General features: G+C 46.2%; 1 protein-coding gene across 6 annotated transcripts in view; it reads right to left on the bottom strand.

Annotated features, from left to right (window-relative positions):
* The window catches only part of cd247 (CD247 molecule), a 180,346-nt gene that overhangs the window by 13,754 nt on the left and 151,537 nt on the right, over positions 1–15,055 (bottom strand). For all 6 annotated transcript variants that reach the window (XM_055644311.1, XM_055644309.1, XM_055644310.1 and 3 more), the window contains 2 exons: positions 2,265–2,368; positions 846–914 (listed from right to left, as the gene is read on the bottom strand). In XM_055644311.1, coding sequence (XP_055500286.1) covers positions 846–914; positions 2,265–2,357 — 162 coding nt within the window. In that variant the 5' untranslated portion in view covers positions 2,358–2,368. The remainder of the gene's footprint in view (positions 1–845; positions 915–2,264; positions 2,369–15,055) is intronic.

Genomic DNA, 15,055 nt, shown 5'->3' with positions numbered 1-15,055 from the left:
CGGGACTGTCATATGAGGAAAGATTGAAAAGACTAGGCTTGTATTCACTGGAGTTTAGGAGGATGAGGGGGGGATATTACAGAAACATATAAAATTATAAAAGGACTGGACAAGCTAGATGCAGGAAAAATGTTCCCAATGTTGGGCGAGTCCAGAACCAGGGTCTTATTCTTCATTCACAGTCTTAGAATAAAGGGGAGGCGATTTAAGACTGAGGTGAGAAAAAACTTTTTCACACAGAGAGTTGTGAATTTGTGGAATTCCCTGCCACAGAGGGCAGTGGAGGCCAAGTCACTGGATGGATTTAAGAGAGAGTTAGGTAGAGCTCTAGGGGTAAGTGGAATCAAGGGATATAAGGGATATGGGGAGAAGGCAGGCGCGGGTTATTGATTGTGGATGATCAGCCATGATCACAATGAATGGCGGTGCTGGCTCGAAGGGCCGAATGGCCTCTTCCAGCAACTCGGACTGGCTGCGGAGGCCACAATAGGCCCGACTATGGGTGAACAGGGGATGGGACTGGACTTTGCTGCCTTCCCCCACAGTGGGAACCATTGTGGCGGGATGTTTTTATGTTGTTAAATTCTCTAATGTTGTGTCTTATCTTTATTTGTGCGCTGCATTGGCAAGTCAAACTTCACTACACCATTTGGTGTATGTGATAATAAATGTCCTTTGTATCCTATTGTCTATGTTTCTATGTTTCCCGCACCCCCTTTAAAGTCACCTGGTTCATTATATCGCCCTGCAATGCCTTTTTAAAAGGTGAATTAAATATTTTGGTGGGTTAATAGGAGCAATGTGGAATACTCCAGACTGTCCAGATCCCCAGGATAACTCCTTACCTCGTATGGTCCTTCCGTGTTTGGTTGGTTTGCAGCAGTATCTTCTAACTTGCTTTTTGCCTTGGTCAGCTTTGAAATCAAAATGAAAAAAGTTTGCAGTTTTCAATTCTATGCCAGAAATGAATGTATTTGTAACCACTCCCCTCCATGCCCATTTGCCCCAGCCTTTCCCCCACACCAAGCTCATCGCCCCCACACTTCCCCGACCCCTCTCACTGTGGCTGCCACAACCACACTCCCATCTCAACCACCCACTCTTCTTTCCACCAACCCCCTCGACACCCACCTCCTCTCACTGCGAGGAATCTAATTCTCCCACAGGGCACCCCTGTTTCTCCTGCAACTCACTGCCCCTCCCATTCTCCCTTGACCCACACCAGCCCCACTCAACCATTTCCCACCCACCAACCAAGTCCTGCCGCCCTCCTCATTCCCCCTTAATATCCCTCGTGTACTACCTCTCACTCCTTCCTGCTCACGCAGACTGTACCCACCCCAATAACCTCCCCTCTCCCCTCCTCCACTCCACAACCCATAGCTGTACGACTGCACCATGCCCAAAGTAGGCACTCCCCACAGAAACCCTTTCAGAGCTACAGTGTCCAATGGCACCTGGTGTTGGCAGGCTTAGTTTAGTTTAGTTTCGAAAGACAGCATGGAAACAGGCCATTCGGCCCACCGAGTCCACACTGACCAGTGATTCCTATATCCTACACGCTAGGGACAATTTACAATCTTTACCAAAGCCAATTAGCCTACAAACCTGTAGGTCTGGAGTGTGGGGGGGAGGGGATAGAAAACCCACACGGGTCACAGGGAGAACGTACAAACTCCGCACAGACAGCACCCGTGGTCAGGATCGAACCCGGGTCGCTGGTACTGTGAGGTCCCAACTCTGCCACTGTGCTGCCCAAATTTATAGCATTTCATAGAGTCATTTCAGCCGTGGTCTTGGTTAACCAGGGCAAGTGTTGGACATGGGAAGGTTCTTTAGGTAGGAATTGCAGAGTCAGGCAAGTGCCACATATCCATGACTCTCCAGAATGATATTTGCACGCATGTTGGTTTAGAATTCATAATTGGAGAACCCCCTACTTTACAACACACTCTGACATTTTGGAGAGAATACATTCATACAACAGATGACACAAAATGTTGCACAAATGACCTCGTGTATGTCTTTTAACGATGATCCATTTTTTTTTGTGGAAAGAAGGAACTGCAGATTCTGGTTTAAAAAAAGGGCACACAATGTTGGAGTAACTCAGCAGGTCTGGCAGCATCTCAGGGGACCTGAATAGGTGATGTTTCGGGTCAGGGCCCTTCATCGATATGATGTAGGGACCTGAATAGCTATTCCTAGTGTCTGGCAGCATTTCAATCTGTATACCACTTTGGAAAGATGTCTCAATAACTTACCCTCAGTTTAAGGTAGAGAGCAGTGATGATAATGCCATAGATAAAGAGAATTCCATCCAGGATGTAACAAAGTTTCGGGTCATTCAGGTCCATAGTGCCAGCATCTGTTAAAGTTGGAAACAAAAAGTCTGGTCAATGACCCATCCAAACAATATCTAAAGGGGCCTGTCCCACTGCCGTGACCTAATTGGCGAGTTTCGAAGAGTTTGCCCTCGACTCATCCTCTCAGCAATGTCGACACGAGGTCCTAGGAGGTCTTTGTAACTCTCCTTCATGCTCGAGAGTGGTCTCCGCGTACTCGAGGCCTCAGCTGGGTCGCGGCGTTTTTCTCAACATGCTGACAAAATGCCCACGAGTAAAAAAAGGTCGCCATGGAAAAAAATCGATATTATTTTTTTTACTCATAGGTTTAGTCGAAGTAGGTCGTAGGAGGTCGGCATGTTAGTCGTAGATAATCGAGGGAGGTTAAAGGTAGTTGAAGGTGGTTGTAGATAGTCTTCATCATAGTCGAAGGGAGGTTGAAGGAGGTCTTCAACATGGCACTTTTTCAAACTCTCTTAAACTGTTCTAAACTCGCCAATTAGTTTGCTGCAGTGGGACAGCCCCTTAACGATTCCATTGTATACCATCAGTAGTTTTCAACAAATAACCATGGTTGTATGTCATTATATTTCATTTCAATATTGAAAGCTATTTGGAGAATGTGATGATTTCATTGATAATTCTTGGTCTGTTCCTATCGATAATGTGTACACTCACACTTCGTAACATCTGATATTGCCCGAATCACACATTGTGCTATCTGGCCCACTCATTTATGCTATTGTCATGAAGCTGTTATTCCAATGCTCACCGTTTCCGTTTCTTACAAAAACTAACCGTATCTAAAATAATTTTGCCACTCAATATGATATTATTGACTGGCAAAATTATTTTAGATGCGGTTGGTCACATTGTTCTCTTCTTATTCCCAGTTCACTAATATTTTAAATGTCATTGTTGTTTTAAAATCCTGTCATGGCCCTGCCCCGGGCTATGTCAGTAATCTCCTGAACATTCTTTATGTACTGTCTGCAATGATCATTTCAGCTATCAATTAACATAACTGAATATCCAGATGTTCTGATCATTGCTGTCATTAGGAAACTGTTGTACACAAATGTCATCATTACATCAGTGACTGCAGTCCAAGGAGTACATATGTGCATGCAGACAAAAGTGCTGGAGAAACTCAGCGGGTGCTGCTGCACCCGCTGAGTTTCTCCAGCACTTTTGTCTACCTTCGATTTTCCAGCATCTGCAGTTCCTTCTTAAACACATATGTACATGTGTCTCTCTTCCAAATCGGATCTAAATCCTGCTACCATTTGCCCAGACATCCAATGTCAGGGTTAAACATACCTTGATAATGCATTAAGGAGTTCATAAAGACAAGCTGTCATATCTACCGGCAATGGAATAATGAAATTCTTACCCTCCGCAACTTTACAGGCCTGTAAGCACAATTCCACACAGATAGTGTGTAATGTGCAATAATACAATGAGTTAATAACCGTAATATTAGTTATCCGTAAGAGTGCAAAACTGAAGTATGGAGTGCAACCAAAGACATAGTTGCTGAGGTGGTAGTTAAGGGCCTGTCCCACGAGCATGCGACTGCATGCGGCAAGCGCGATCTAACGTGGTCGCTTGAGCCGTGCGGCCTCGCGGGGCCGGTCCCACTTCGATCGCCGGAGCCGTATGGAGTTGTGCGGAGCTGGTCCCGACATCGCGCAGGGCTCCGAAAAACTGACACTGTCCGAAACTTCCGCGCGGCAACGGCCTGTCGGCCCGCAGCCGCATGCAGCGCCTCGACAGGCGTGCGCAGCGTCTTGACGGCGTACGCAGCGTCTTGACGGCGTACGCCTAGCGCTGGAGGAACAACAGGCAGCGTCTGTGGAGGGAATGGACAGACAACGCCTCTTCAGACTGATGGAGCTGATGGAGTAGAGGGGACAAAGCTAGAAAGGATGAGTAGTGATGGGACACAGCTACTGGCTAAATGCAGCACATGGTTGAAGAGCAGCAGGAATCTTAGAATAAAGGGGAGGCCATTTAAGACTGAGGTGAGAAAAAAACGTTTTCACCCAGAGAGTTGTGAATTTGTGGAATTCCCTGCCATAGAGGGCAGTGGAGGCCAAGTCACTGGATGGATTTAAGTGAGAGTCAGATAGAGCTCTAGGGGCTAGTGGAGTCAAGGGATATGGGGAGAAGGCAGGCACGGGTTATTGATTGGGGACGATCAGCCATGATCACAATGAATGGCGGTGCTGGCTGGAAGGGCCGAATGGCCTCCTCCTGCACCTATTTTCTATGTTTCTATGAATCACAGAGGGGGAGCAGTGAGAGTCACAGGACTCCCATCAGAGAGAGGAGGGGAAGAACCTCTTCAAAGTCGGCACAGTTCAAAAGGTTCAAAGGTCAGTGTATTGTCCGTTTCTTACCAATTAAGGTACAGTGAAACTCGAATTACACAAAGTTCCCTAATTATACAAACTCCACACTTTGAGGAGGTTCTGCCGCGGATCAGTAAAATGCAGGCCCTTGAAACTGTGGGTGCTGATATTTTAGTTAGGTTTCGAGGTACAACATGGAAACAGGCTCTTCAGCCCACCGAGTCCACGGCAGCCAGCGATCACCCGAACACTAATTCTATCCTGCACACACTAGGGACAATTTACACAAACCAATTAACCTACAAACCTGCGCATCTTTGGAGTGTGGGAGGAAACCCACGTGATCACCAGAGAGAATGTACAAACTCCGCACCAACAGCAGCCGTAGTCAGGATCGAACCTGGGTCTGTGGCGCTGTAAGGCAGCAACTCTAGTGTTGCACCACCATGCCACCCAACATCTTGAGCAAAACACAAAGTGCTGGAGGAACTCAAGGAGCGGAGGGAAATGGGCAAGCGATGTTTCGGGCTGAGACTACAATGCCAGTTTATTCAACGACTAAAGGGCCTGTCCCACTTGGCCGTCATTTGCGCGTAATTTACGTGTCGCGACACGCACGTGATGCGTGCATGGTGCGTGATGACATAGGCAGTGATGTACAAAATCTTCGCACGCCATCTGCATGACACGCAAATGACGGCCTAGTAGGACAGGCCCTTAAATCATCGCAGCGGAGATCAAACACGGCCATTCAAGTAAGCAGCAGCAATATTGAATGTTGTGGAAACAAATGGCAAATTTTCCCTTCCCTCCTGAACGACTGCTGAGTCATCTCTCTCCTCTTGTGGATGAAAATAGATAACCAAAACATTGTCTCAGCAACTCAACAAAAAAGGCCAGTAATATATCTCTACTCTTTGAAACCAGATTGTACTGCCCTCAGAAATCAATGTTGGTGAATTCGGGCATATTTGTTTTTGATGGCCTCGTTCAATTGAGTGATACAATTATCTGCACTGGCCTTGGTAACATTAGTACTGCTTCATTCTTTGCCCATGATCTCCTGTGGAAATTCCCGGTCTCCAACGTTCAACGGTGTGCAGGTACAGGCACCAGTAGCTCGAAAAAAGTTAAACATCATCATATTGTTTTCCAGCCAGGTCACTTGTACGTTTGCTAACAATACGTACTGACACCATCTTTACAAAACGACTTTGCCAACGCTATCGTCATCGGGTGGCGCCATGCGTGGCAGCATCGCTAGCGGTGTGTCTGTCATTTCGACTTTTTCTGTATGTTTAAATGTATGAATTAATGTTTCTTGGTGTGTTTTTATGTAGGGGGGGGGGGAGGGGGAAGGGGGGAAACCATTTCCAGTCATTTACCTCGGCAGAGATACGACTTTTCTCCTAGTGACATTTTTGTCCGCCCTCGCGGCCTAACAACTTGGATTGGTGCGGCCTTTCCCGGAGACAGCCCAGAGCTTCAGCAGCAGGCGTGGAGAGGACTTTACCATCCCAGAGCCAGGGATCCCTTGCTGGGGATCGCCGGAGAAGAGCTCCGACCGCAGGCCTGCCTGCGGCCTATAACATGGAGAAGCCGCGGAGTCTCCGGTAAGAAAGTGGCCGGTTCGGGCACTGCAAGTGTGTTCCATCCACCCCAACGTCGGAGTTTGATCTACCCGACGAGAGGGCCTGTACATTGGGCCGTCCACAGCAGACACTACGGAGGGTCAAGGCCCCAAACATGGGTGAACAAAAGGAGGAAGACTGACTGAACTTTATTGCCTTTCATCGCAGTGATCACTGTGGTGGATGTTTATGTTAAGTTCTATCGTTCTTGTAATTGTATGGCAGCTCGGTCAAAGCCCTGTCCCACATGCACGAGTAAATTACAAGAGCTAAAAAAAATCAAACTCGTGGTAAGCACGGAGAATGAAAGTAGCGGGTACGTCGGAGCTCGCCATTACCGTAAATCACCGAGTTCGAATCAGGGCAAACTCGGGAGAGCTCTTGGAATGAACCCGTACCGTGGGACAGGGCTTTAACTCAAATATCACTTCACATTAAATGGTGCAATTGACAATAAACGTGAATCTGAATCTGAATCTAGGACTTAGTACCAGATATTATTTTAATCAACAGCCAAATTGAACACATTGCAATAATGTTAAAGATTTTCTGAGGTATATATGAATCTGGATGCTGAAGATGCATCCTGAAGCATTCATTCCGTTTCTCTTTTCCAGATGCAGCCTGACCTGCTGAGTCTTTTCAACATTTGATGTTTGCAGCTCAGATTTTTAGCACCAATCCCCGGCAGTTTGTAGAATTCTTGCTGTGGTCTTGAGATCTTTCCTGAGATAGTATAGACTTTTTGAGGCAGAGCCCACCTTTATACAGATTCAGCAGAATCCCCTCGTTTCTACGCTGCCTTTCTGATGTTTTTGTGCTGTCTGTGCACCATTTGTGCTTTTGTCAGCTTTCTCAGCCATGCATTTCTTCATCAAAGCAGCCTCAATGTCTTGTCTGCATCCACCACCACAGGTCGGCTGCGATTGTTTCAGATGTTGCGTCTGCTTGCTTTGTCTCTCCATCCACGTTTCATGATTCGCTGTGTGAATTTAATCTACCGTGTGCTTCATCCACGTCTTGTGAAATCTATTTGAGTATAGAAGCTGGGATGTAATGTTAAAATTGTACAAGGCATTGGTGAGACCAAATCTGGAGTATGGTGTACAATATTGGTCGCCCAATTATTGGAAGGATGTCAACTATTTGAGAGCCCTACTAGCTCTCTCTTGAAAGATCTAGAGATTTACAAGAGAATTGTTGCCTGGGTTTCAACAACTAAGTGTTACAGAGATAGGTTGAATAAGTCCTTATTCTTAATAGAGCTCAGTCTGGAGAGCTGCTGCCTTAGCACCAAAGGGGGACCTGATAGAGGTCTTTAAAATGATGAGAGGGATAGACAGAGTGGAGGGGGACAAGCTTTTCCCTTTGAGAATAGGGAAGATTCAAACAAGAGGACATGACTTCAGAATTAAGGGACAGAAGTTTAGGGGTAATATGAGGGGGAACTTCTTTACTCAGAGAGTGGTAGCGGTGTGGAATGAGCTTCCAGTGGAAGTGGTGGAGGCAGGTTCATTAGTATCATTTAAAAATAAATTGGATAGGCATATGGATGAAAAGGGAATGGAAGGTTATGGTATGAGTGCAGGCAGGTGGGACTAAGGGGGAAATAAATTTGTTCGGCACGGACGTGTAGGGCCGAGAGGGCCTGTTTCCGTGCTGTAATTGAGATATGGGTAGATGGTACACCAGTCATTGGGCAGCAGTAGACAATAGGACAATAGGTGCAGGAGTAGGCCATTCGGCCCTTCGAGCCAGCACCGCCAGGTTCAATGTGATCATGGCTGATCATCCCCAATCAGTACCCCGTTCCTGCCTTCTCCCCATATCCCCTGACTCTGACTATTTTTTAAGAGCCCTATCTAGCTCTCTGGTTGAAAGCATCCAGAGAACCTGCCTCCACTGTCTTATGAAGAAGAGACTCCACAGACTTCACCACTCTCTGTGAGAAAAAGTGTTTCCTCGTCTATGGCTTACTCCTTATTCTTAATAGAGCACAGTGGAGCAGCGGGTAGAGCTGCTGCCTCATAGCACCAAAGACCCAGCTTCGATCCTGACCACGGGCGCTGTCTTTTGGGAGTTTGCACGTTCTCCCTGTGACCATGTGTGGGTTTCCTTTGTGTGCTCTGGTTTCCTCCCGCCTCCCGAAGACATGCAGGTTTGTAGGTTCATTGGCCTCTGTAAATTGTCCATACTGCATGTAGGGAGTGGATGAGAATGTGGGATAACATAGAACTAGAGTGATCGGGTGATCGATGGTTGGCGTGGATCCGTAGTCTGTTTCCATGCCGTGTCTTTGAATCAAAATTTCAATTACTAGTCCTTTTTCACCACATTTTTTGCCAGCTATTACTTTTAAGTTACCAATGCCCTCACATTGACTGGACCATTACATGAGGTTCGCAGCTTCCATCACAGCCTCTCACACTTACTATTGCCTCAAGACTCATGAAGCTCATAGATTGTACACCACACAAGCACAGGTGGCATGTCACCCAAATATATTTCCAAAGCAATACACAAAATGCTGGAGGAACTCAGCAGGTCAGGCAGCATCTGTGGCGGGAATGGACAGGCGACGTCTCAGGTTGGGGACCCTCAATCTTACTTCCGCAGTCTGAAGAAGAATGTCAACTTGAAACACCATCTGCCCATTTCCTCCACAGATGCTGCCTGACCCGTTGAGTTCCTCCGGCACTTTGTGTTCTGTTCAAGATTGCAGCATCTGCAATGTTTTGTTTCCTGGCCGGCTTGGTGGCCCAGCGGTAGAGTTGCTGCCTTACAGCGCTTGCAGCACCAGAGACCCGGGTTCGATCCTGGCTACGAGACGTGCTTATCTCTACGTTCTCCCGTGACGTGCGTGGGTTTTCTCCGAGAACTTCAGGTTCCTCCCACACTCCAAAGACGTACAGGTTTGTAGGTTAATTGGTTTGGTATAAATGTAAATTGTCCCTAGTGTGTGTAGGAGAGTGTTAATGTGCGGGGATCGCTGGTCGGTACGGACTCAGTGGGCTGAAGGGCCTGTTTCCGCGCTGTATCTCTAAAACTGAAACTATATTTCCAATTAGGTACCGATACACTTTGTCTTCCTTGCAAAGCATTGTAAAACTATCATTGAAACACCTGCTAGCCAGGTACGACAAGACTCTCCTCTAGAGGACAAGGGGAGAACTGGACCCTTATTAATGGTGGCTCGCCTGTGGTCAGTGCATGTACCAATGTTTCTAAATGTCCGATTCACCTCTACCCCATTGCGGATGTTGAACTTTGTCCCTTGAACTGTGGTGCTACCATGCTGAGAACTATATTATGCTCTCTGTATCTTCCCCTTTGCTCTGTCTAATGTACTTGAGCTTGTATGGTATTATCTGCCCTGTTTGGATGACATGCGGCAGAACAAAGCTTTTCACTGTACCTCAGTCCACGTGACAATGGGAAAGCTAAACCTAATAAGCTACTTCTCTCTTAAGTTGTAAATAATGCGAGCATGTACCACACACCTGTTCCGCTTCACTGGGTCTCTTGACTCGAGCTCCACGTGTCTCAGCTTGTTTACACCAGGTGTCAGGTCCAAAGAGGATATCAAGGAAAGGTGCAAAGTGCCCGAGCAACACAGCGGGTCAGACTCCAGCACTTTGTGTCTCCTTTTGTAAACGTCTTGTTTCTCCAGGATGTCAAGGAAGACCAACTATAGAATGGTGCCAACATTGGGCCATGAGAAGGTAAGATGTAAACTCAAGTAGTTCAATGCTTAGAAACATAGAAACATAAAACGCTGAGATGGAGGAGTAGGCCATTCGGCCCTTCGAGCCTGCACCACCACCATATAATATGATCATGTATGATCATCCAACTCAGCTATCACAATACCTGCCTACTCTCTGATACCCTCTGATCCCCTTAGCCACACACAGGAATGCATCAGGAATCCCTCGCAATATAGCCAATTACCATCGGCCTATTAGTTACACTCAGAGTGGCAGAGAGTTCCAGAGATTCTTACTTTATCTCAGTGTGTTGGAAAGGTAAGTTTTCCTCATGTCGGTTTAAAAGGGGTTATTCTAACCTCATCCTTAAGGGGTGATCTATCTTGCTCGCTGTAGGTCTTTGGTCGGAAAGGAGATTTATTTAAATGTAAAGCTGAGGATGCTGGACATTTCACTTTACAAAGTGTACTAGCTTGGGATCAATATGTCATTGTGGCTACATCTGACCCGATTAAAACGCTGAGACGTTTTTTGTACTTTTATTTGGTACGAGGATGTTTCCGTGGTTCCGTTCCGCACTAGTATCTTTGAGAGTATCAACAACACAGCAGATCACGGAATAGGAGTCTAAATGGGGCCGAAAAGAAGTCCGTCCCCTGCTCAGACCACCACAGAGAGTGCATTCGAGTGATCACTCGCAGTATTGTAGGTATTGTTTGGTGTGTTACCATCGTGATATAAATGTAAGCTCAGAGTGCCAAACATTTCATTCTCCAAAGCATCATTGCTTACTTTACATTCCCAGTGTTTAGAATGTATCCAGTTGGAAAGGTAAAAAGCATTTATCACTGTAAGAACAAAATAACAATGGGATTATGCATTTTAAACTTCTCAGTCAGAAACAGTAAGGTGGTAAAGCGGAAGGAGCAAGGTAGATCACTCAGAGCCTTCTAAATGGGATGTAATGGCTGACAAGGCATTGGTACGCAATCAGAGCGGACAATTTTGGTGGGCCTTTTTGTCAACCATAGAGAGAGTTCAGAGGAATTTACCGAATGTTGCCTCGCAGTGTCAACAACGTTGCGGGGGAGATAGGTTTGTGTAAGTTAGGTCTTTATTCTGAAAATGAGCAGCAGGTTTTTTACCAAATAAGAGGTCTTTTATTTTTAGGGATAGACAGAGTTCCGTACAAGCTTTTCCGTTTGAGAATAGGCATTAGTATCTTTGCTCCGCGCCGGGATCTTTGGTGCAGAGACGGAAGCCGGTTACGGAAATGGGGCCGAAAATTACCCATGAATCTGCCCGTGACCGTACCACGTCTTTTTCGTCGAGTGATCTATCTTGCTCGCTATGGGGTCTTTGGTCGGAAAGGAGATTTATTTAAATGTAAAGCTGAGGATGCTGGACATTTCACTTTACAAAGTGTACTAGTCAGTTTACAAAACTACTTATAGAATGTATAAAATCCTTGGCTCCTCAAATTAAAAGCACATGTAAAAATATTAAAGACAAACAATTAATTATGCATATTTAAACTTCCCAGTAGAATTTAAATTGTGAGGTAAATCCAGCCCTCGGCTTGGAGTAAGAGGTTCAGTAAAAGAAGTCAATGTGCAAGCCAACAGCTAAAACAATGGAACTCCTTGAAATATTCTCCCATCAAGGCAAGCTCAATACATGGATCACACGTACAACCAATTTTATTTAATAGATTCAATAGAACTGGTGGACCCTAATAGTTCACAAATTCACCAACATTGTTTACTGTAAGAACTGTGAGAATCCAAGAGGGATTTTCCTCTTGATCTGTCGCTCGAATAAATTGATGCTAAATTATTGAAGGACTTGTAGGTTGGAAACTCCAAAGCTGCTACATCTGAGAGCATAAATTAAACTGGGTTTCAAACATTCTTCAGATGGGCTCAACATTAGAAGTGATTCTCCAGAGGCCTTTCTATTGCATTAAAGGGAGGATGGAAAATATAAATGAAATTAAAAGTTATTTAGGTCAACAGTGTTGCTTCTCTCTCAGCAATGAGATCATCCAAGGCATTTCAACTAGGATAGATATTTTTCCACCTCCACAGTAAAGAAAGATTAATGTTGCTTTAGGGTTTAGATCAATTGTACCCAGTATCATCCTTGTGTAGGAAGGAACTGCAGATAGACACAAAATGCTGGAGTAACTCAGCGGGACAGGCAGCATCTCTGGAGAGAAGGAATGGATGATGTTTCGGGTGGAGACCCTTCTCCAGACTGGTTAGGGATAAGGGAAACGAGAGATATAGACGGTGATGTAGAGAGATAAAGAACAATGAATGAAAGATATGCAAAATATTAACGATGATAAAGGAAACAGGCCATTGTTAGTTGTTTGTTGGGTGATAACGAGAAGCTGGTGCAACTTGGGTGGGGGAGGGATAGAGAGAGGGGGAATGCCAGGGCTACCTGAAGTGAGGGAAATCAATATTCATACCACTGGGCTGTAAGCTGCCCAAACGAAATATGAGATGCTGTTCCTCCAATTTGCGTTTAGCCTCACTCTGACAATGGAGGAGACGGAGGACAGAAAGGTCTGTGTGGGAATGGGAAGGAGAATTAAAGTGTCTGGCAACCGGGAGATCAGGTTGGTTCAGGCGGGCTGAGTGAAGGTGTTCAGCAAAACGATCGCCCAGTCTACGTTTGGTCTCGCCGATGTACAAGAGTCCACATCTTGAACAACGGATATAGTAGATGAGGTTGGAGGAGATGGTCCAAGTAAATTTGAGTGCAGGATGGAAATTGGTGGTGAAGTTGATGAAGTCCATGAGTGTTGCATGGGTGCAGGAGGTAGCACCAGTGCAGTCATCAATGTAACGGAGATAGAGTTCGGGGATAGGGCCAGTGTACGCCTGGAACAGGGATTGGTGACTGCATCGGTGGTACCTCCTGCACCCAGGCAGAACTCATGGACTTCATCAAGTTCACCACCAATTTTCATCCTGCACTCAAATTTACTTGGACCATCTCCGACACCTCCCTCCCCTTTCTTGATCTCAGTTTCCATCAGAAGAAATAGACTATTGACTGACGTCTATTACAAGCCCACTTCCCACCCTGCACAGACTATTCCCTACTTCCAATTCCTCCATCTACACTGCAACTGCGCCCAAGATAAGATGTTCCATACTAGAACATCTGAGATGTCCTCAATCTTTAGGGAATGGGGGTTCCCCTCTCCCATCATAGATGAGGCCCTCACTCGTGTCTCCTCGGTACCCCGCAGTTCCGCCCTTGCTCCCCTTCCCCCCAGTCGCAACAGAGTCAGAGTCCCCCTTGTCCTTACCTTCCACCCTATCAGCAGTCTCATGCAACACATAATCCTCCGAAAATTCTGCCACCTCCAACAGGATCCCACCACGAGCCACAGCTTCCAATCTCCACCCCTTTCCACCTTCCGCAGAGACCGTTCCCTCCACAACTCCCTGGTTAACTCATCCCTTCCCACCCAAACCACCCCCTCCCCAGGTACCTTCCCCTGCAACCGCAGAAGGTGCAACACCTGTCACTATACCTCCTCCCTCGACTCTGTCCAGGGACCCCGACAGTCCTTTCTGGTTAGGCAGAGGTTCACTTGCACCTCCTCCAACCTCATCTACTGTATCCGTTGTTCAAGATGTGGACTTCTTACACAAGGAACTACAGATCCTGGTTTACACCAAAGATAGACACAAAAGGCTGGAGTAACTCAGCGGGACAGGCAGCATCTCTGGAGAGAAGGAATGGGTGACGTTTCAGGTCGAGACCCTTCTTCAGACTGAGTCTGGGGAAAGGGAGACATTAGAGATATGGAATGGTAAGGTGTGAAAACACAGAACAAACCAAACCATCAGGAAATGCAAAACGGTTCATTGTTAGCAGAAGGTGGCATACAATCTGTAAAATGTGATCAGGACAGTGAAACTAGTCAGAGAACAAGGATGGTGGAGGGATGGAGAGAGAGGGAAGGCAAGGGTTACTTGTTTAATTTAGTTTAGAGATACAGCACGGAAACAGGCCCTTCGGCCCACCGAGTCTGCGCTGGCCAGCGATCCCTGCACATTAACACTACCCTACACACTGTCTGGACTATTTAAATTAATATTAAGCCAATAAACCTACAAACTTGTACGTATTTGGAATGTGGGAGGAAATCGAAGATCTCGGAGGAAACCCACGCAGGTCACGGGGAGAACGTACAAACTCTGTACAGAGATCGCCCATAGTCAGGATCGAACCCGGGTCTCTGGCGCTGTGAGGCAGCAACTCTACCGCTGCGCCACTGAGCTTGAATTTAGAGAAATTAATATTCTATTAATGAAATGCAGGACAAAGGAAATGGAGAACTATGTCCAATCAATTGGTCTTGCGGGCTTGAGTTATAGAGGTGTTGGGAAGGCTGGGACATTTTCCTTCCTAGTGTAGGGGGCTGAAGGCGATCTTATAGAGGTATACAAGATCACAAGGGGGCATGGATAAAGTAAACACTCACAGTCATTTCCCCTGGATAGAGGATTCTAAAACTAGAGGGCGTAGACTTATGTTGAGGAGAGAGTGTTAAGAGGGACCTCAGAGACAATTTTTCTCACTCAGAGGATGATGTCTATTGAAATGAGTTGCCTGAGAAATCTATAGAGGTGGAATAAAAATGACTTTTAATAGACATTTGTCATTTACAGTATATGGATCGCAAGGTTTTTGAGGGCTATGGGGCAATGCGGGTAAATTGGACTAGCCCAGTATGCTAACATGTCTGGCATAGACAAGGTGGGCTGAAGGGCCTGTTTCATTCTGTAGTGCTTGATGATTCTGCTTGTCAGGAAAATTAAGGATGTGGAAATTGGCATTTTAATCTCAGCCCAGGCTAGCGATTAGATGAACTAGGTAAAGGTGACTATGGGAGTGTGTAATGAATGGAATGGGAGTCTGGTTTACCATCCGATCAACCTGGGGGACCCCCCAAGGGGCCTGGTGAAATAGGTGCCACTTAAAAGGTGTGC

Source organism: Leucoraja erinacea, chromosome 13, assembly GCF_028641065.1.
Source record: "Leucoraja erinacea ecotype New England chromosome 13, Leri_hhj_1, whole genome shotgun sequence".
Taxonomy (NCBI): Eukaryota; Metazoa; Chordata; class Chondrichthyes; order Rajiformes; family Rajidae; genus Leucoraja; species Leucoraja erinaceus.
Note: the sequence above shows the minus strand (reverse complement) of the source record. Positions and strands in the feature narration are given on the sequence as shown.